General features: G+C 39.3%; 2 protein-coding genes across 2 annotated transcripts; both read right to left on the bottom strand.

Annotated features, from left to right (window-relative positions):
- Positions 1-6,700: 6,700 nt before the first annotated feature.
- LOC128102148 (putative olfactory receptor 5AK3) lies at positions 6,701-7,645 on the bottom strand. Its single transcript, XM_052725687.1, has one exon. The coding sequence runs from the start codon at positions 7,643-7,645 to the stop codon at positions 6,701-6,703; it is 945 nt and encodes a 314-aa protein (XP_052581647.1).
- Positions 7,646-18,845: 11,200 nt separating this feature from the next.
- LOC128102500 (putative olfactory receptor 5AK3) lies at positions 18,846-19,793 on the bottom strand. The gene has a single exon (XM_052726306.1). The coding sequence runs from the start codon at positions 19,791-19,793 to the stop codon at positions 18,846-18,848; it is 948 nt and encodes a 315-aa protein (XP_052582266.1).
- Positions 19,794-23,252: the final 3,459 nt, after the last annotated feature.

Here is a 23,252-nt window from a genome sequence, read left to right on the forward strand (position 1 = left end):
TTATATGCTGGTTGCCTTACAATCCAATGTGTCTACTGCAGCTTGATAATAACCCACAAAGAGAATAGAGTGACAGCCATATCTGTAACCTCGCCCAAGAGACAAATATTTTCCATACCACTCAGCTGTCTTGTACTTAGTGCCACTGGTCTATGTAACACAGAGCAACAAAATCTCTCTCTTATTTCACACCCCATCAGCACTTGATTTTAGAGTATTTGTAGTTGATAGTTTTATTTATCCCTCTATACGTCTTTATGTTGTGACACCTCCCTTCTAGCATTATGAGTTTCTGTCTCTTAAGCTATGGAAGAGGAGTCATCACAATTATGATATATGTGTGGAGATATTAACATCTACAAACTGTCATCCAATGGAAGAGGAGAGCTGATTGAATATTTTGTCCAAATGAGACTCAATGTATACTTCATAGCTTACCAGAGTCCCTTGTAGATTTCATCACAACCCAAGTAAGCATTTTCTCCTTTTATATCTTTTTATCTACTCTATTGGCTAGCTAGGAAAATCAGTTTCAAAAGATCAACAAAACTATACATTATGAAGAAACAGTTTCCACAGAAGTCATTTTTCTTCGTACATCACCCAAAAGGTAGTGGCTTCATTGGACACATTTTTAAAAACCTTTTTATTGATTCTTTGTGAATTTTATATCATGTACCCCAATCCACTCATCTCCCCGTCCTTCCATATCTGCCTTCTGTCCTTTCAACAACCCCCCCCCCTGCAAAGAAAACAAAAAATAAAAATAATAAAAAACCCACAAAAAATAGCTTGCTGTGGAAGCTGTGATGTGTCATGGTGTGTTGCCCAGTCTGCCCTTTTGCCCAAACAGCTTTCCTCGCAAATGTTCATTAAAATGAGTCAAATGAGTCATTGGTCCTGTTTAAGGCCTCTGGCTTCTGCTACACTATCAATACTGGATCCTTTGGTTCTACAGGACTGGTCCCTTCACATGCTTCAGCAGTTCTTAGATGGGGTAGATGTTGAGGTGGATCAACTCAAAGCCCTGGATCTGGGCCTGGGTGGTAGCTGAGTTGGTCAGCCTACCAGCTCTCCTATGGTCATGCCACCAGGGCCAGCTCTTCCTGCTTTGCCCAGGTGAGGGGTGGAGCCGGCTCTACTGCCTATGTTAGCTGGCTAGTGACAGGACAGGCTCACTGGCTCTCAAGCCATCAGAGATAGCTCTTACACTGATTCCAAGTTCATTCAGGATGCTCCAAAATGGCTCGTATAATATTTCACCGGAATATCTCAAAGTATATTAGTGTTATGGACCAGATGTTTATGTCTCATCACTTGCCTCAGTACCCATGCTGAAACCCTAACACGGAATGTGCCAGTATTAGAAAGTGGAGTTGTTGGGTATATATGAAGTCAGAAGGTTGGGACCCTAATGAATGAGAATCGTGTCGCTAAGTTCCACAAGAAAGCTCTATTCCCCTCTCTTCTCTCCCTCTGCTGCTGAAGTTAACATTGGAAGCTGTTAGTCTGCAAGTCAGAAGTAAACTCTCCTCACTAGAGCCTGCTCAGGTTGTTTCCTTAATACCAGGCTTTTACTCTCCAGATCTGTGAGGAATACATTCCTGTTGCTTAGAAACAAACTAGGCTATAGTAACTTGTTATAGCAGCCCAGACTCTCCAAGACTGAAAATTTTACACAGAGTGAAGGGCATCTGTTTCAAGTGTTTAAAAATAGAAAAGCAGTCTTGGATGTAGGTAGTGAGTAGAGGCTGGGGGAATTTTGAGGTGCTGTGGAAAAAGTAAAATGGTTCACACCAGGACTGATGAGACAGAGAGATGGAAAAATTTTTATTCCTTACTGGAGCTTAATTAAGAAACCATGTATAATATATTGGCAGAAACATGGTAAGTATGATGTTCATGAGGAAGTCTCTCAATGTGAGTTTGAAAGGCAGTTTTTCCACCCTACCCCTAAAATATTCAGAGGGTAGTATATGGGACCAAAGGAGATTATTCCCCAACTTTAGAATAACTCACCTCCAAGATTCAATAGTTTCTTAGGGTCCATTACTCCTTTCTTACTTGCTCTTCTCTGTCTCTGTCTCTCTCTCTTTCTCTCTTTTGTGCAGTAGGAATGTCTTTTTATCAGTGTGTGTGTGTGTGTGTGTGTGTGTGTGTGTGTGTGTGTGTGTGTGTGTCTGTATTTCTGTTTCTGTGTAAACCAATGTTGGATTGCTAACAGAAATATGGATGAAGAATTACCTACAAAAGCAGGGACTACTCAAAGGCAGCTGCATCACCAAAAAGCTCACCAACAGACTGGGTGACAACTCAAGAAAGCTACATCCTTGCAGTTCTCTGGACAACTTGCGTGCAGCTTGTAGATCAAGGAGTCTCTTCTGAGTAGCTTGGATGGTCTAACGGCCCCCTCTAGGCACTTGTGTCTCCTTCTCCCTCCCCAGCAACTGTCATTTTGAAGCACAGACTGACCATTTTCTCAGATTCATAGTTGTAAAAGAATTTAGAACAAATAATTTCACGAAACTCACCTGTATTTTATGTAGATGATATTGAGATAAGTACTTGGACATTAGACTTGTGAAGTTGATATGTAGCAAACACATTGGCATGGTTATAATGGAAAGAAGACATTTTGCATGTGAGATGGATATGAATTTTAGGGGAGAAGAGGACTTTTACATCTGTGACTCCTGGAAATTTGCTACTCCATAGTGCCACAATTTTTGGAAAGTAAGCACACAATGAACATGAAGTCCTCCTGAATGGATGTAGAGAGCTCACAAGCTTCTTCTTGGCCAAATGAAGACACAATGAGATGTGAATAACCATGACCAGGAAAAACATCCTTACCAGAATCACCTCTGCCACTTGATTTTGGATTCCAGTTTTTGGAACCATGAGAAAGAAAATACTGTTGTTTATAATCCACCCAGTCAATGATATTTTGCTATAGATTGCCAAGTAAAACCATGGTAAACAGTATATAGACAAGCACATTTTTATTATAACAAAAAGGATGAAAATGCGAACCAGATAAAGGAAGAGATGCCTGGAGCAACGCCCCATATTTGTGCAAATATAAAACTTCCTTGTCCTCCATGATGCTTTGCTCTGTTGAAACCGAATAGAGATAGATGCACAGTATTGACAATCCAGGGAATTCACCTGTGTCTTTGGCATCCAGAATTTTATTGAGGCTTGGTAGCATGCTGGCAGCAACAAGGATAATCTTTATACACAAGCTGTACAGTTAATACCTCCATCCTTCACTTTCTCTGGAGTTTGAAATTGCTAAAGAATATCTCAAACTCCCATAAGAAACTACTATCCAAAGTCCCAGTCCTCTAAGCAAACAACTCACTCTTGTTGGGCAGGATATTGCAACAATTTAGAGATTACCTCCTAGGAGCTGAGGGTACATGCCAGACATTTTAAATTGTAAGTTTAATTCTTCACAACACTTCCTCAAGACACATAACCTTGATTAAAATCAAGACCATGTCTCAGGTATGAAAACCAAGACACATGTCAGCTGCTTGAGTTACTATCTATTTCTTGTCACATTATTTTCCCCTTAAAATCACAGATGTTTTTCATAGAGGAATGATAAACACACAAAGCACAGACGTTGATTGTATTTTTCTATAGCAGTGACCATACACATGGAATGATAAACACATTGTTTTTCTGCCTGTGTAGCTATTCTTTTTCTCCCTGTCACTCTTATTCCAGGATATTTGGTACATAATACCATATTTATTCTCTCAGGGTTATATTTATAACTTTTTGTTTGTTGTTTGAGAGAGGGTCTCTCTCTGTAGTTCTGGCTGTCCTGGAACTCATTATGTAGACCAGTTTGGCCTCAAACTCTTAAAGATCTGCCTTCCTTTGCTTCCTGAGTGCTGGGATTAAAAGAATGCAGCACCACTGCCTGCCTAGATTTATAATTTTTATGAAGTTAGCTATAATTGCTGATGACTCCCTTGCAATCCCCCCCCTCTCTGTGCACATGCATTCATATTTGGTATTCTTCCTTGTTTTTAAGACAGGGATTGATCTGCACATGGCTGAAGAATTTAGGCTGGCTGGCATAAAGTCCCAGAGATCCACTCTCTTGGCCTCCCTAGTGCCGAGATTACAAACTCATTCCACTAAACACAACTTTTCCATGTGAGTTCTGGGATTAAAACTCAGGTTGTTTTTCTTGCAACACATGAACTTTATTGAATGGTCACTCAAGCCCCCCTCTCCAATTCTGAATGAAGACATGAAGGTCTACAGTAATATCAGGAACTGTTGTTGGATCTCATAAACCATGAGCTGCCATCATGAGTTTGTTGTAGAAGAGGTTTAGGCACTACATATTCTCTCTCAATGGTCATATTCAACTCATTTGTGTGCATGCTTTGTTTATTCATTTAAAGGAAGCTGTATTGGGGGCAGAAAAGAAGGCTCAATAGGTTGGAGCACTGACTGCCCTTCCAGAGGACCTGGTTTTTATTCTCAGCACTGTGTAGTGGGTAGCCATTCCAACTTTGATCTGGAAGTTCCAGCTCCCATTGAGGCTTCGGTAACTGTCACACCTACAAGGCAGGGCCGACAGAGGGCCCTGAAGACCCAAGATCTGGATGGGCCAGTTCTCTTGGTTCCTGGACCCTGGATGCTGGAGGTAGACCGAGCAGAGTTCTCCAGAGAACACCACCGGACTGCGCCACACCTTTCCCAGACCCTGTTACCTATCCCTTCACTTTTAAGTTACCCCACAAAATAAACCTCCCTTTTAACTACATGAAATGGCCTTAATAATTTCACCAATAGCACTGACATGACAGTTCACAACTATCTACAAGTCCAGTTTGAGGGCATCTGAAGCTCTCTTCTGGTACCAGACATGCAAATAGTGCACAGACATACATTCAGGTAAAAATACACATAAAGCAGGATGGTTGAGCTTGGGGAGGGACAGAGTGGGAGAGCAATAAAAGAGATATCTTGATAGAGGGAGACATTATGGGGTAAGGAAGAAACCTGGTGCTTGGGAAATTCCCAGAAATCCACAAGGATGACCCCAGATTAGACTATTAGCAATAGTGGTGATGGTGCCTGAACTGGCCTACCCTGGTAATCAGATTGGCAAATGCCCTAACTGTCACCATAGAGCCTTCATCCAGTAACTAATGGAAGAAGAAGCAGAGATCCACAATCCAGCACCAGGCCGAGCTCCAGGAGTCCAGTTGAAGAGAGGGGAGAGGAATTATAAGAGCAAGGTGAGTCAGGACCATGATGGGGAAATCTACAGAGACAACTGAACCAAGCTCATAGGAACTCACGAATTTTAGAGTGACAGCTGTGAAACCTGCATGAGACCAGACTAGGTCCTCTGCATATGGGAAACAATTGTGTAGCTGGGTCTGTTTGATGGGCCTCTGGAAATATGATCAGGATCTATCCCTGGTGCATGAACTGACTTTTTGGATCCCATTACCTATGGGCGGATACCTTGTTCACCCTTGATGCAGCAGGGACGGGCTTTGTCCTGCCTCAACTGAATGTACCAGGATTAGCTGTCTCCCCAGGGGAGAATTTACCCTGTTTGAGGAGGGGATTAGGGTTGGGTGGGTTGGTGGGGAAGGCAGGGGTGGGGGGAGGGGGAGGAGGGATGATAAGGGGATCCGTGGTTGGTATGTAAAAGGAATAAAAAAATTTAAAAAATAATAAAAAAGAAAAACTAGTAAATACCTGAAATTTAATAAACATGGAGGGTGTAATAACGAGTATTTTGTTTTAACAGAGATCAAGTGGCTAGTTTTTGAATATGCATCTATGGTTGGTATATAACACAGACTGATCAAGGTGTGCTCTGGAAAACAGTTTACTCTGAGTGGCAATCTACTGTTTTACAATGGGTCTTTCCTATATTCCTTCAGATCATTGATGTGAAGTACAATATGGTACTACAGCTTTCCTGCTAACAGTTGCTTTTTGACTTAAAGTGATCCTTGGTTCCACTGGAATTCCTATCAAGTTTCTGTAGCTATTTGTTTAAACAAGAGATCCATATGCCTTTTTGAAATGGATATCTACCAGTAAGTTTTTAGATTAATTCATTTAAAATTATCTCTATTGGAGACAGAAATAGAATATGCTCCCGGTAGTTCCCTTTCCCAGAGACAGAGATAATTATATGAAGAGGATGACTGATGACATAAATAAGTACTCTCAAGTACCGAGGAAGGTAGCAAATGTATAAATATCGAGTAGCGATGATAGCTTGGGTAAAAAGATGTTTTGTAAATAGGGAAATTTAGGGTTATTTGCAATAATTTGGACAGAATTAGCAATGGACCCCACTGTAGATAATTTAGAGAACTGCTTAAATGATAGGAATGTAATGACTTAATTTTGATAATGACAGTGTACAAGGAGGAATTTTGTATGCACTTGAAATACATTTGCAATAATACTTTTTCAGATGTACATTTAATTTTTAGCATTTGAATAATCTCCATGAATTCTTCTCATCAGAAGTTGAGATGTTTCAAATGTTCTAGGATGAAAGAGTCTCTAGACATGATTCAAAGGCCATTGTTTTCAGTTTCAAAATTACTAAAGGAGCTACAGTGATGGTTTGCGGACATGACAGGTAAATTTCAGGGGCAGTAACATACCTCTATTTTGTAATATGATGTACTGAATTTTAATAATTTAAATCCAATTTAAAGAACCTTTTCCCTGTGGCTTTTATAGCATCTTTGACTTCTTTGTTTCTCAAGCTGTAGATCAGAGGGTTCAACATGGGAATCACAATGCCATAAAACACAGAGGCCACTTTCATATTCTCCTCAGAATTGTCAGAATGAGGCTGTAAGTACATGTAAGCAAGGGTCCCATAGAAAATGGTGACTGCTGTCAAGTGGGAGGCACACGTGGAGAAGGTTTTCTTCCTTCCTGCTGTGGAGGACATCTTTAGGATGGCGGCCATGATGTATATGTAGGAGAGGATAACGACCAATACAGTGAATGTCAGGTTAAATCCAACAAAAATTAAAATTAGCATAAAGTTAGTGTCGTTGTTGTAGCACAAAAGAGTGACAATTGGGGGGATGTCACAGAAAAAGTGATTGATTTTTGACTTGCAGAAGGACAGTGAAAATGTAAACCCTGTGTGTACTGAGGAATTTATTGATCCCATGAGATAAGAACCAGCTACCAACTGAATACAGATTTGCCGAGACATGATTATGGGGTAGCGAAGGGGCTTACAGATTGCCACATAACGGTCCACTGCCATAACAGCTAGGAGGTAGCAGTCACTGGTTGCAAATATTGCATAAATAAATAATTGTATTAAACATCCCTTAAAGGTTATTGATTTATCTTCTACTATGAAGTTCTGCAGCATCTTGGGAGTGATGGCAGAGGTGTAACAGATATCAACAAAAGCCAGATGTTGTAAGAAGAAGTACATGGGGGTCTGAAGTCTGGAATCTGTGTTGATGAGGAGGATCATCCCAGTGTTACCCACCATGGACATCACATAGATGACAAGAAACACCATGAAGAGGACACATTGAATATTAGGTTGAACCTCAAATCCTAGAAGATAGAAGTCAGTGACTTCGGTGTCATTTCCTTGTGTCATGGCTATCAAGAGTCTATAGTTGATAAAGAAAAGGAGAGAAATAAGAAAGAAAATCTCTCATCAGATTTAAGAAAAGTCCTTATTTTTCACTCCATTCTTTACTTTGATATCCATAATAAAAACTCACAAATGGGTTTGTTGCTTTGCACATGTATTTTAGCAACGGATTCATTTAAAGTAATGACTACTTCACAGAAAAGTCAACTTTGAATATACAATTCTAAGAAATACAAATCTCATACTTTTCTATTCTGTGATACATGCATCTATAATTGCATAAGGCAATATACAAATATAATTTTGACCACAAAACCCTATATATTTTTTACACATTTATCTTTTTAGTCTCTTAATTGTGCTTCAAACTCTTGAAATTAGTAATGAAAAAAGTTTTGAGATATTTCTAAGGTCTACACAATTTTTGCTGGCTTCATAATGGTTTTGTACTTGTTTGTGCTAAAAGAATCCCCTCATTTTATATTTATAAGAGACTGATTTGCATTTCCCATGGCACTGAATGATGTTCTCTTTAGCTATTACCAAGGTTAAGGGAAAACCATGTGCTAACACTTTGATCTACATACATTGGTAGCTTATTTTTAAATCACACTTTTTTTTTGTTACAGAATCTTTGCACCTGACTGGGTATAGAGCCAAGGTGCACTCATATGTGGTCTTTTATACAGTGTAGAACTTCCAATTCAAAGATTCAGTCTTTGCAATCATTCTATTTTAGATTGTAAAGCATTGCTCAAGGTGGAGTAGTCTGTCATCAGCCTTAGTATGGTAGAAATTGGTTCCTGGCCCACTGATACACCTGTCTTTTCTTCAGGGAACAGGAGGAAGTTGCAGTTCCAGTCACACTTGTACACTGAGATGATTTCAAAGCCCATGGTCATGCTACTAGACTCTGTCCAGCTGGACACTAACAAAGGTGATGCATGTGACATCTAAGGCTCATCTAGGCCTCTTCTCTCCATTCCTATGGAAACTAAAATTATACAAATCTCCACTTTTTTAATTCCTCATCTGCTACATGGATCAACATTTAAGAAAGTTTTAGCCGGGCGGTGGTGGCGCACGCCTTTAATCCCAGCACTTGGGAGGCAGAGCCAGGCGGATCTCTGTGAGTTCGAGGCCAGCCTGGGCTACCAAGTGAGTTCCAGGAAAGGCGCAAAGCTACACAGAGAAACCCTGTCTCGAAAAACCAAAAAAAAAAAAAAAAAAAAAAAAAAGAAAGTTTTGTAACCAATATATTAGGGTGACTGGATACCAGAAAGGACATCAGGTTAAAATTTGAATTTTATCAAATAACATAATTTTCATCATAATGGGCCTTGAGATTTTTAAGGGACAATTAAAAGCAGTGTTATTTATTCTTCATATGACACTCAACTTCTATTCAGTATCATGTATTTTTTATTTACGAAGTATGATATCCTGCTTCTGTTGCTTATTAAAGCCTACTTCAGATGTAAAACAGATATCAACAAAAGCCAGATATAGGAACAAGTCCATGGGAGTCTGAAGTCTGGAGTCTGTGTGAATGAGGGGGATAATCTCTGTGTTATCTGCCACGGAATGAATCTGTAGAGCAGAGATCCTCTCTTACTATGCTTTGTGTTACTATAGCACTTGGTAATTTATAAAGAAACTCAGAAAAAAAGAAAAAAACTCTTATTATATTGGCTAAAAAAAAGAAACAGTATTTATGTGTAAAAAATAGATGTACTTGGGTCATAGTTCTGGTGGCAGATGAGTCCAAGAGGAGAGGCTGTATCAAGTTAGGGCCTTCATTTGCATTGCTCCACGGCAGAAGGTAGATGGGCAAGAGATGGTGAGAACTCAATCTTTGGCATGACAAATCTCTTTTACCTGATGATGGCTGACTCTGTCCTACAGCAAAGCCGTGAACTTAGCAACAGGCGTAGAACCATCACAATCTGATCCCTTCCCTGGATGACCCAACACTGTTGCCTTGTGAAATGTTTCCAGAGGTGAACTCCGAGGAACACATTGAGTTTAAAGTAGTTCTTCTTCCTGAAATGTATTTCTATCGTAGTACTCGATGCGATTGAGGCTTCTATTGTTTTATGTCACCGAATTTTAGGGATTTCATTCTTTATAGTGGTCTTACTTTATTCCTTAAAGATTTATTTTATTATTTTTAGTGTGTGTGTGTGTGTGTGTGTGTGTGTGTGTGTGTGTGTGTGTGTGTGTGTGTCTACTGGGAGAAGACTGAAAGGAATGTTAAAATGATGGTTCAAAGTCCTCTAGAAAGGAATCCACCTTTTATAACTTTTTTCTTCTAACTTACAGGCCATCAGTTCCCTACAAACAACAGAGCTTCTGCGGCTTACAGTGTGAATACTCAACACAGATCACCTGGTACCTGAAGCCTGAAGACAGATACCATTGGAGAAAGCAGAAATTGTATTGAAAAATCATTATCTTTGGGACTCAAAGAACCCAGCTAACAATAACACGCCCTTCACAGAGAATAAGTGGAAGTATAATTACTGAAGGATAAATGCTAGTATTGAACATTAGGTATTGTTTTCATTCTGTAGCCTACTCAACAGAGTTGAATTATTGTTCACATATTATAATTCATATAAATAGACCTTTACACCTGTAAAATATTATATAATTAAAGAAATTACCCATGAATGAACAAATTATACTCCAAGTACACACACACACACACACACACACACACACACACACACAGAGAGAGAGAGAGAGAGAGAGAGAGAGAGAGAGAGAGAGAGAGAGAGAGAAAGGCAAACACACAAAATGAATGAGTATAATTGAAAAATGTTGTGGAGAATTCACCAAAATAAAGGGGGAATTAAATACTATGTGGAAAGATGATTTGTGACTTATCTTGAGTGACTTCTCGCTATTATTTATGATGTCAGATATGGAGAATATAAAAAAAGAGAACGATTTCTCAGCATCTCACATCAATGAAGAAGCAAGATTAAAAAAAAAATCAGCAGTTTAATTTGGACACACATATAGAATTGTATACATGATCAAGTGGGATTTAGTCCACAATTACTCTGGTCTCAGATATGGAAGCCAATCAGTGCATTCAAATATGTTCATAGCAGATAGAAGAAAAAACAGTTAAATATATTTATGAATAAAGACATTTGGAAAAATTCATCACTTTTTCACTATTGCAAGAAAACAGGCTCCTAATATTAGTTCTAAACTTGATGGAAAAAATTACAGAAGCAATCGTTGATGATTACAGACTAAACACTTGCCTTCTAAGATCAAGATCAAGGTGAATATATCCTCATCTGTTACGATATTTATCATATTTCTGAAAGTTCTACCCAATGCCTAGACATATAAAAGTAACACATTTCAGGAACCATAAAATAGCACTGTACTTCTTGCAAAAGACACAATGGTCTATGTTAAGGAGCTGAAGAAATTTCAGAATAAAAGATGACTATATGAACATTAGTAGTATTTCTATACTAGCAAGAGACTGGTGAGAATTGAGGCTTAAAAATATTTTTAGTGAACCAAACAAGGATACAACAAAGAAAAAGAACTACAGACAGATCTCCCTCATGAACACTGATGCAAAAATACTCAATAAAATACTGGCAAACAGACTCCAAGAACACATCAAAACAATTATTCACCATGATCAAGTAGGCTTTATCCCAGGGATGCAAGGGTGGTTCAACATATGAAAGTCCATCAATGTAATACACCATATAAATAAACTCAAAGAAAAAAAACACATGATAATCTCACTAGATGCAGAAAAGGCATTTAACAAAATCCAACACCCCTTCATGATAAAGGTCTTGGAGCGATCAGGAATACAGGGAACATACCTAAACATAATAAAGGCAATTTATAGCAAGTCAACAGCCAACATTAAATTAAATGGAGAGAAACTCAAAGCGATTCCACTAAAATCAGGAACGAGGCAAGGCTGTCCACTCTCCCCATACTTATTCAATATAGTACTTGAAGTTCTAGCCAGAGCAATAAGACAACATAAGGAGATTAAGGGGATACAAATTGGAAAGGAAGAAATCAAGCCTTCCCTATTTGCAGATGACATGATAGTATACTTGAGTGACCCCAAAGATTCAATCAAGGAACTGATACAGCTTATAAACACCTTCAGCAACATAGCAGGATACAAGATCAACTCAAAAAAATCAGTAGCCCTCCTATATACAATTGACAAAGAGACTGAGTAGGAAATCAGAGATACATCATCCTTTACAATAGCCACAAATGACATAAAATACCTTGGGGTAACACTAACCAAGCAAGTGAAGGACCTATATGACAAGAACTTTAAGTCCCTGAAAAAAGAAATTGAAGATGTCAGAAAATAGAAAGATCTCCCATGCTCATGGATAGGCAGGACTAACATAGTAAAAATGGCAATCTTACCAAAAGCAATCTACAGATTCAATGCAATCCCCATCAAAATACCAACACAGTTCTTCACAGACCTGGAAAGAATAATACTCAACTTCATATGGAAAAACAAAATACCCAGGATAGCCAAAAGAATCCTGTACAATAACACAACCTCTAGAGGCATCACGATCCCTGACTTCAAGCTCTACTATAGAGCTACAGTAATAAAAACAGCTTGGTACTGGCATAAAAACCGACATGTGGACCAATGGAATCGAATTGAAGACCCTGACATTAATCCGCCCACCTATGAACATATAATTTTTGACAAAGAAGCCAAAAGTGTGCAATGGAAAAAAGAAAGCATCTTCAACAAATGGTGCTGGCATAACTGGATATCAATATGTAGAAGGCTGCAAATAGATCCATATCTGTCACCATGCACAAAACTTAAGTCCAAGTGGATCAAGGACCTCAACATAAATCCAGCTACTCTGAACCTGCTAGAAGAGAAAGTAGGAAGTAGCATTGGCACAGGAGACCACTTCCTAAATAGAACACCAGTAGCACAGACACTGAGAGAAACAATCAATCAATGGGACCTCTTGAAACTGAGAAGCTTTTGTAGAGCAAAGGATATAGTCAACAAGGCAAAGCGACAGCCTACAGAATGTGAAAAGGTCTTCACCAACCCCACATCTGACAGAGGACTGATATCCAGAATATATAAGGAACTCAAGAAATTAGACATCAAAATGCCCAACAGTCCAATTAAGAAATGGGCCATAGAACTAAACAGAGAATTCTCAACAGAGGAAACTCAAATGGCTGAAAGACATTTAAGGAATTGCTCAACATACCTAATTATCAGGGAAATGCAAATCAAAACAACTCTGACATACCACCTTATGCTTGTCAGAATGTCTAAGATCAAAAACACTGAAGACATCTTATGCTGGAGAGGATGTGGAGCTAGGGGAAGTCTCCTCCACTGCTGGTGGGAATGCAAGCTTGTACAACCACTTTGGAAATCAATATGGCACTTTCTTAGAAAATTGGGAATCCATCTCCCCCAAGATCCAGCTATACCACTCTTGGGCATATACCCAAGGAATGCTCAATCATACCACAAGAGCACTTGCTCAGCTATGTTCATATCAGCATTGTTTGTAATAGCCAGAACCTGGAAACAACCTAGATGCCCTTCAACTGAAGAATGGATAAATAAAATGTGGTACATATACACAATGGAATACTACTCAGCAGAGAAAAACAATGACACCATGAGGTTTGCAGGCAAATGGATGGATCTAGAAAAAAATCATCCTGAGTGAGGTAACCCAGACTCAGAAAGACAAACATGGTATGTACTCACTCATAGGAGGATACTAGATGTGGAACAAGGATGACTGGACTGCTACTCACATCACCAGGGAGGCTACCTGGAAAACAGGACCCCAAGAAAGACACGGGGATCGCTCAATGACAGAGAAATGGAAGAGATCTACATGAACAGCCTGGACATGAGTGGGGGTAGTGAAGGGCAAGGGTTGAGGGAAAGAGAGCTTGGGGGAGCGGGAGATCCCACCTGGATCAACAACAGAGAGGGAGAGCAAGGAATAGGAGACCATGGTAAATGAAGACCACATGAGAATAGGAAGAAGCAAAGTGCTAGAGAGGCCCACAGAAATCCACAAAGATACCCACACAACAGACTGCCGGCAATGGTCGAGAGACAGCCCGAACTGACCTACTCTGGTGATGGGATGGCCAAACACCCTAATTGTCGTGCTAGGAACCCCATCCAACTACTGAGGGATCTGGATGCAGAGATCCATGACTAGGCCCCGGGTGGATCTCTGGGAGTCCAATTAGTGAGAATGAGGAGGGTTTATATGAGCGAGAATTGTTGAGACCAAGGTTGGATAAAGCACAGGGACAAATAGCCAAACGAATGGAAACACATGAACTATGAACCAATGGCTGAGGGGTCACCAGCTGGATTAGGCCCTCTAAATGAGTGAGATAGTGGATTGGCTTGATCTGTTTGGGAGGCATCCAGGCAGTGGGACCGGGTCCTGTGCTCATTGCATGAGTTGGCTGTTTGAAACCTGGGGCTTATACAGGGTTGCTTGGCTCAGCCTGGGAGGAGGGGACTGGACCTGCCTGGACTGAGTCTACCAGGTTGATCTCAGTCCTCAGGGGAGGCTTTGCCCTGGAGGAGGTGGGAATGGGGGGTAGGCTGGGGGGAAGGGGAGGGGGACAGGAGGGGGAAGAACAAGGGAATCCATGGCTGATATGTAGAACTGAATTATATTGTAAAATAAAATAAAATAAAATTAAAAAAACTGTAAAAAATATTTTTACTGGTGGTTGAAAAATGAAATGTTTAAGAATTAAGTGCATGAATTAGGCCTCTCCCCATATCCAAGATTCCCACCATTTGGGTCGCCCAATCCTAGTGGCTGCTTGCCAACAACTGCCCATTTGTGGCTATGTAGGTTAAAGGCCCTAGAGTAGAACCTACTACTTTTATTTTGTAGACTTGAAATAGAACTAAAGCAATTCCCAATGACTTACCATTATGTCCTTAGATTAATGCATTTCTAAATTCTTACTAGAGAAGCTTTTTTTTTATGCAGTAGATGGCTATGAACACAGAGACCTGCAACTTGTCAAGGTCAGAGAATGAGACTGCAGAGTTCTCAGCCTTAAATAGCTCATCTATACTATATCCTCTCCTCCTACGGCTCAGGGATCATCAAGGAAAAGAGGGCATAAATAGTGTAAGAGTCAGAGGGAGTGGATGACAATAAGGAAACTGTTTTTAGTGTACAACAGGATAATTGCACATGTAAACTAACAGCAGTTGTGATAGCACATGTGCAAGAACTGCAAGATCAAGCCAGACAAAATCCCAGTGTGGAGGGAGTAGGTGAAAGTCAACTCTTGTTTGGAGTAACTGTTGAGGGAGGGCCAGTCAATTTTCTTCATGGGTGTGGCTCCTGGTAAGTTGACCCTGCTTCAGTGGTGACCTCACATCTAAAAGTATTTGGGTAATGCAAATTGAACTTAATGGGTTTAAAAAGGTGTGTGTGTGTGGTGGGGAGAGTGAAACAAGATTGGGTTAGCAAGAAAGTGGGTATGGATTTTGGAGGAGTTGGGGAGGTAAATATGTTAAAGATATATTGCATGAAATTCTCAAAGAATGAACATAAAATGAAGAAAAAAGTACACACAGCATTCCACTTCTTTCAGGACATTTTGTGTCACTATGCTAATGAACACTCCAATATTGGAGGGATAGGCACATAGTGGAAGCACAGTAGGGTTCCTGAGAGTAAACTACATACCGGTGCATCTGATTAGTTTTTGATGAAGATGCAAAATTATTGAAAGAAGGATAATTAGAAAATTGGTAAAATATATGAAAAGACTATTTCACTAAAGGGTTGTATGTACAAATATATGAAAACCTGTCAGGCTTATTAGCCATTAGGAAGATGCAAATTATCAACATGATAGGATATTATCACACCGAGCATGACGAGCTACTGCTGCACAGCCATCACCGCTCCTAACATAAAAACAGTAAAACTGAAGCTGGCAAAGACTCAGAGCTCTGGGTCTTTTATAGATTGTTGTGGGCCTGGAAAATGACATAATCACTCTGCAAAAAATAATTTGGAAGTGTTTAAGGAATCCAAACATACAGTCCAGTCCCTGTATTTCTAGCCAATTTTGCTTACACAAAACTTATGCTGATGTCAAAATGGGAAAAAATTTCAAAAAAGCTTCATTGGCAATAATTTAAAAGTGTTAACAGCTAAAATGTTCTTTAGCAAACTGTTGGTTAAACAGATCACATTACTACATGGTGAAATAGCACTTAGAATCTGTGAGAAAGAAACATGGACAAATGGTGGGTCTCCATGGCAACACCTAATTCGCAAAGGTCTTGTAGTGTATGATTTTGTGTATAACATTATCAAGATGGTAAGATTTTAAGATAAAGAAGGGACTAGTGATTGGCTTGAGTTAGAGCTAGTAGGTGGTTGGGCTGGTGTGTTTATAAAGGGCAAATGTGAGAGAAGTTTGTATAGAATCAGATCTCTCATGGATATTTGCTATCTTGACTAACATGGCAGCTCTGGGAATCTACCTAAAGAAGGGAGAAAATGCCATCTAACCACAGGGACACCGTAGCAATAACAAAGCTACAGTTTTAAAGCCTAGGGTTATTATGTAAGAAGAAACCATGGAGGGAGAATCATCCAAGGTATAAGTGACTCTTCTGCATTATCTTTAAAATTTCCTGTGAATCTGTAAGTATTTAAAGCCTGAAAGCAGAGTTAGTAGAAAGGCACAGAGTGTGCTGTGCAGTAACACAAGCATCAAACAAGCAAATTCATGCAAACTTCTCAGCACTGGGACAGACACTGAGTTGTGCTCCCCCAAATGGCTATGATAACACATGCCAACCAATGATTAGTTGACTCTTTCAATTATCTGTTCCTTCCCTTCTTCCCAGGAAACACTCAGCCAGGTGAAAACAAACCCCTCACCCGATTGTTATCTCACCCATGATGGAGTGCATCCTCTGGGCCTTCAGTGAGATATTCTGGGATTCCGCCTCTGACTCTTTTGTTCTGTTGCTTCCTGTTCACACTGCAGTGATCACAGCTGATGCTGAAAAATGACATTTGTTTCGTTTTACTTACACTGGGGTTGCTTCCAGATTTTCTCTCTGCACTTGGTTGAGGTGATTGTCAATCCAAGCCTCTGTGTTTCTTCCTCGTCAGAGAGTTTATACCTGGGGCTTAAGGGATATATACTCCCTTGACAATCTGAGCTCTCCAAGGCTGACTTGGAATTGGATAAACAATAATCTGTAGTGATTTTAAAAATTAGTGTGTATTGATCATAATAAAGGGTTTAATTATATTTTTGTATAGATATGCATTTAATTATGTTTCCTATTAACCTCTCTTATCCCCTTCCACTCCCTCTGTTCATCTCTATCTTTTACAGTTAGTTATTTTAAATCTATTTATTTATTTTTAAACATTTATTTATTTATTATGTATACAGAAGAGGGTGCCAGATCTCATTACAGATGGTTATGAGCCACCGTGTGGGTGCTGGGAATTGAACTCAGGACCTCTGGAAGAGCAGTCAGTGCTCTTAACCTCTGAGCCATCTCTCCAGCCCCTTAAATTTATTTATTCATGTGTTTGTATGAATGTATACACATGTGTGTGTGTCAAGGTGCAGGTACCTGTGAGTGAGTAGAGGCCAGAATGGGGCGTCAGATACCTTGCATCTGGAGTTACAGGTGATGTGGGACTCCCAGCTTGTTAGGAAGGTGGTAGGAGCTGAACTCTGGTCCTTATGAGCAAGTGTACTCAACTGCTGAAACTCTCCAGTCTTGCCCCTAGCTAGTCATTTTTGACTAATTAATTTAAATTTTCTGTATAGGGCTTTTTGTTTAATCTTACTTTATTTCTAGGAAGGACACTTCCTTCTCATGCTACCTGGTCTTTAACAAAAGCTAATTATCTCTTCTTATGAGTCAAGTTCAGCATCTTCTCCCATATTTGTAAAGATATTGGTGTAGAGAAAAATATCTGTCAATATAATCACTGAAAAAAAATCAATATCTAACCTAAATGTAAGGGCATTTTGTCCCCAGTGTGACAATGAGGGAAAGTGCTTTGTAACATCACATTATCACTATTTATTCTAAAATTGCATTTCTTTCTTCTTTCATTTCACCCTAAAAAATTCTATGTTCTTTTAATTAAGACCTAGGCAAAGACATGTTTTCCACCTGTACTTTATAAAAAATACATCTCTGTGATTATAATTTCATAATTTTCTATTTCCTTTTCTCTTTCAAAATTCTCCCATGGACCTCAGATTGAGTTTCTGTAGCTCCTAATAGAAAATACTTTAAGGAGATCTTCTTTGGGTAGGAAAAAGATGGAGTAAGAATAGTGAGGGTAATTAATGACAAAAATAATGGCTCTGAAGTGCTAAGAATGTAAGACGTGTGAGATGTATTGGGTAGAAAATAGTACTTGAACCATAAGATAATATCAAAGTAATGTACGTGTTCATATATAGATTTGTGTAACAATTAGAACTAAATTCATAATAGACTTCATTATAAATGATTTAGGAAAATTTTAATACTAATATTGATTATGTAGAATTGGTGGGATCAGTATCCATCTCTGGTGCATGAGCAGGGTTTTGGGAGCCCAGTGCCTATGGTGGGACACCTTACACAGCCTTGGTACAGGGGGAGGGGCTTGAACCTGCCTCAACTGAGTGTGCCAGGCTCTGTTGACTCTCCATGGCATCTCTTGCCTTGGAGGAGGTAGGAATGGGGGATAGACTGGGGAGAAGGCTGGGGAGTGGGAGGAGGGAAGAGAGGGGGAACTGTGGTTGGTATGTAAAATGAATAGAAAATTTCTTAATAATAAAAAAAGAAAAAAAGAAACTACTATGACACTAAAAAAATTTGAAACAATATTTTTTAAAGTTTTATGTATGTTTCTTAAATTCTCAAATAAGGCCTATAAAAACTTCCTCCTGAGAAATGTAAGATGCTTTCTAAATGACATTACATGAAAATCAGTTTTAGGAACGGGTCTTAGGACATTTCCCACATTCTAAACTATTACATATTGATATATACAGCTCTGATTTATAGCTGAGAATGTTTTCAGATTCAGAATTATCAAGTTATAGTAACACATGTCTATTAGATACTTTGATGTTCCCAATTTCAAGGATTTGCATTCAATGTAAAGAACTTTGTGCTCATTGCTTTAAAACATTCTTTGACCTCCTTGTTTCTTAAGCTATAGATCAGAGGGTTCAACATGGGAATCACAATGCCATAAAACACAGAGGCCACTTTCATATTCTCCTCAGAATTGTCAGAATGAGGCTGTAGGTACATGTAAGCAAGGGTTCCATAGAAAATGGTGACTGCTGTCAGGTGGGAGGCACACGTGGAGAAGGTTTTCTTCCTTCCTGCTGTGGAGGACATCTTTAGGATGGCGGCCATGATGTATATGTAGGAGAGGATAACGACCAACACAGTGAACGTCAGGTTAAATCCCACAAACACCAAAAGTAGCATGTTATTAATGTCAATGTTGGAGCATGAAAGGGTGATGATTGGGACAACATCACAGAAAAAGTGATTAATGTTTTTGGAATTACAATAGGACAATGAAAATGTAAATCCTGTGTGTACTGAGGAATTTATTGATCCCATAAGATAAGAAAGAGCTACCAACTGGATGCAAACTTGTCGAGACATGATTATAGGGTAGCGAAGGGGCTTACAGATTGCCACATAACGGTCCACTGGCATAACAGTGAGGAGGTAACAATCACTGGTTACAAATGTGGCATATACCAACAATTGCATTACGCATCCTGTATATGATATGGAGCAGTCTTCTACCATAAAGCTCTGCAGCATCTTGGGAGTGATGGCAGATGTGTAACAGATATCAACAAAAGCCAGATGTTGTAAGAAGAAGTACATGGGGTTCTGAAGTCTGGAGTTAGTATTGATGAGAAGGATCATCCCAGTGTTACCCACCACGGAGGTCACATAGATGACAAGAAACACAATGAAGAGAACATACTGAGTATCATGCTGGACCCCAAATCCTAGAAGATAGAAATCAGTGGCTTTGGTGTCATTTCCTTGTGCCATGGCTACTAAGAATCTGAAGGGGCCAAGACAAGAGGGAAAAATTAGGACTTATTGAATGGAAGGATTCTTATACTTCATTTTATTTATTTATTTATTTTACATATCTCAACTACAGTTCCCTTTCTCTTATCCCTTCCCATTCCCTCCCCTACCTCCCCTCTGTCAACCCCCCCCACCTCACCCCCACTTCAATCCACTCCTCTGTTTCTGTTCAGGAAAGGGTAGGTCTTCCATGGATAGCAACAAAACATGGCATACCAAGTTACAGTAAGAATAATCACCTTCCCATGTATTAAGACTGGTCAAAGAAACCCAGTACAAGGAATATGGTCCTAAAAGCCAGCATAAGAGTTAGAGACAGCCCCTTCTCCCACTGTTAGAAGTCCCATAAAAAGACCAAGCTACACAACTGTCCCATATATGCAGAGGGCCTAGGTCAGTCCCATGCAATCTCCATAGTTGTAAGTTCAGATTTTGTAAGCTCCTATAAGTCCAGGTTAGTTGTTTCTGTAGTTTTTCTTGTGGTCATTGGCTCCTACAATCCTTCCTCCCCTCTTCTGCAGGACTCCTTGAGCTCCACCTAATGTTTGGCTGTGGGTCTCTGCATCTGTTTCCGTCAGTTGTTGGATGAAGCCTCTCTGATGACAACTGGGCTAGGCTTCAATGGTCCAGCCTGAGATCCATGTCACATTACTTTTATAAAGCTTATTTATTTTATTTTATGCGTATGAGTGTTTGCCTACATATATGCATGTGTATCATATGCATGCAGTGCTCACAGAGGTCAGAAGAGAGTGCTAGAATCATCAGAACTGGAGTTATAGACAGTTGTGAGAAGATTTGTACATGCTCAGAACCTAACCCAGGTCCCCTGCAAGAGTAGCAAGTACCCTTCACTGCTGCTCTCTCAACTATTTCATATTATTTTTTGACCCAGGTGTTCATGATAAATACATGTAGTTTTGATAGTTTAATGAATAACTTTTCTGTATCTAGAATAAGAGGCCAGCACATGGTCAATGTATTTCAGCCAGGAATTCATTTTTAAATAAAACATAATTGATAGAAGAATGCTGACTTTTTATGAATAAGTCTGAGAAATCTAGATTGACATACCTTTCTGCTGTAATAAAAGTTTTTGTTTACATAAGTTAAAATCAAAATTTTATTTTGTTCATTTTAATAGCCTATAGTTTTTCTTATTACTCTATTTTTTTAATCATTTAATCCTGGTCATAGCTGTTGCAATTAGTAGTGTATGCAAGAAAAAGGTTCTGAGACACATTCATGCTCCACATTTTTGATGATTTTTACCACATGACTTATTGTTTGTTACTTTTTTAATGACTATCATATAAAGAGTTTGCCTCACAAAATGGATATCTTATAAGAGGTAAGTTTACACTTCCCATGGCATTTTCATTTTAGGTCCAGCCTTTTTTAAAAAAAAAATCATGTGGTAACAGTTTAATACTTACAATATCTTATTTTAAATAGTAACAACCCTTGTTTTTCCTCTATTGACCTCTGAAGTATGAAGCTAACATGCATTCACATAGTGTGAAACTTCAACTTCTGTGATTCAGCGCCATCATGCTTAAACTTCCATCCATACTGCCAAGTATTGCTGATTATGGAATATCTGACGGCTTTTCGTATGGTGCATATGGATGTCTTTCCCATCAATACTGTGTTTTTCTTATGGGACTAGAGATAGACCACACTTCTTCAAAAAAAAAAAACCCTCTGATTACATATTAATTAGTGTGTGTGTGTGTGTGTGTGTGTGTGTGTGTGTGTGTGTGTGTGTTCATGCCACAGAGCATATGTGGTATGTAATGGTCAAAGAACAATTTGTGTGAGTTGGTTCTCTCCTTACACCACTTGGATCTAGGGGATCAAACCCAGGGTGTCAAGATTGTCAGGAAACATTTTGATGCTCTGAGCTATCTTGTGGGACTAAAGACCATATTAAGAATCACTCTTGCTTGTGTATGGTCATGACCCATACTCTACCCAGTGGAGCACAGACAAACATTCTCCCTCTAAGCCTGAATCAGTTCTTCACCCCCACTGTTGTAGAGACAGGTGCATCTGGATATCAGCTCCTAGAAATCTTCATTTGTTAGCTAGGTATTGATAGCTGGGGAACTTGGCATGTCATATGTTAAGGTTGCCATCTGTAAAACAGAATAACAGTTTAAAATGTGGATTCCAGATAAACAGCACAATCTTAGTAGTGATGTGATCTAAATATTATATGAGAAATATTAAAAGATTAAAAATACATTGTTCATCTGAAATCCAAAATCAACTGTGCATCCTGTGTTTTTAAGTCTGGTGACAGTTCTGCTGTTTCATGGGGATGTTGGTCTGCTTTAGGCTATTTCTGAAATCACATGACTCTGTTTTGTTTTACTATAGCAGAATATTAGAGACTTGGCAAATTATATAGATAACAGAAATTTACTGGACTCACAGTTCCAGAAGCTAGTCAGTCTAAGACGGAAGAAGTGCACTGAGGGACTTCTCACTGTGTCACTCCAGAGTGGAAAGGCAAGAGGAGTGAGAGGAAGAAAGACTTAAATCAATGATAGAGATGACCAACCCACTCACTGCATAAGTCAGACGTGAGAACAAAGAGCTCACAGGCCTCTAATAAAGATTTTCTTTCCTTAATATGCACCTATGAAGGACCCTGCAACAATGGAACAACTTTCAACCTAGAACTCATACTGGCGATTCATTACTGATTTACCAAATACAAGAAGATAAAATACCGAGCCAATAACAGGGAAAGCTTGGAACATCAGCTAGATTCACACTATTCTCCAGGCATGGTAAGAGGGTTTAAAAGAATGAGGATTGTTCAGATTGCTCTGGAATTGCTTCTAGGCACTTTAGATAAGAACCAGTGTAGAGCCTTTCAGAACACAACTTACAGCTTATAACTTCTGATTATAACTGACAGGCCAATAGCCTACAGAAGACCCCAGAACTTCCCTGGCTTAACAAGATGAACTTCTAACATTTGATATATAAAGAATCAAGAAAGATACAAAGCCTGTGGAGGAAGCAGAAACTTCCAGGGAAAAGGATCAGTTTTGAAGCTCTCAAGCAACCCACCAAACACACACACACACACACACACACACACACACACACACACACACACACACACACACAGAGAGAGAGAGAGAGAGAGAGAGAGAGAGAGAGAGAGAGACAGACAGACAGACAGACAGACAGACAGACAGACACACATGCTACTGCTACGGATTATAAATGTGAATTAATTATTGAAGGGTGTATGAGGTCATTCAAAAAGACCTTCGGCACTGTAGAGTATTGAACTCAGGGCTGTATTTGCTAGGCAAACACTTTAATCTTGAGAATAGTCACAACCCCAGGCTACCAAAAACTAGCTATTGAATTATATCATGTGATGGGATTTTTTGC

The sequence above is a fragment of the Peromyscus californicus genome, unplaced genomic scaffold (assembly GCF_007827085.1).
Source record: "Peromyscus californicus insignis strain IS unplaced genomic scaffold, ASM782708v3 Scaffold_7__1_contigs__length_154581171, whole genome shotgun sequence".
In the NCBI taxonomy this organism is placed as follows: Eukaryota; Metazoa; Chordata; class Mammalia; order Rodentia; family Cricetidae; genus Peromyscus; species Peromyscus californicus.

Excerpts from the sequence above, each read along its gene's own strand:
- LOC128102500 (XM_052726306.1), bottom strand. The coding sequence starts at position 19,793 with ATGGCACAAGGAAATGACACCAAAGCCACTGATTTCTATCTTCTAGGA.
- LOC128102148 (XM_052725687.1), bottom strand. The coding sequence starts at position 7,645 with ATGACACAAGGAAATGACACCGAAGTCACTGACTTCTATCTTCTAGGA.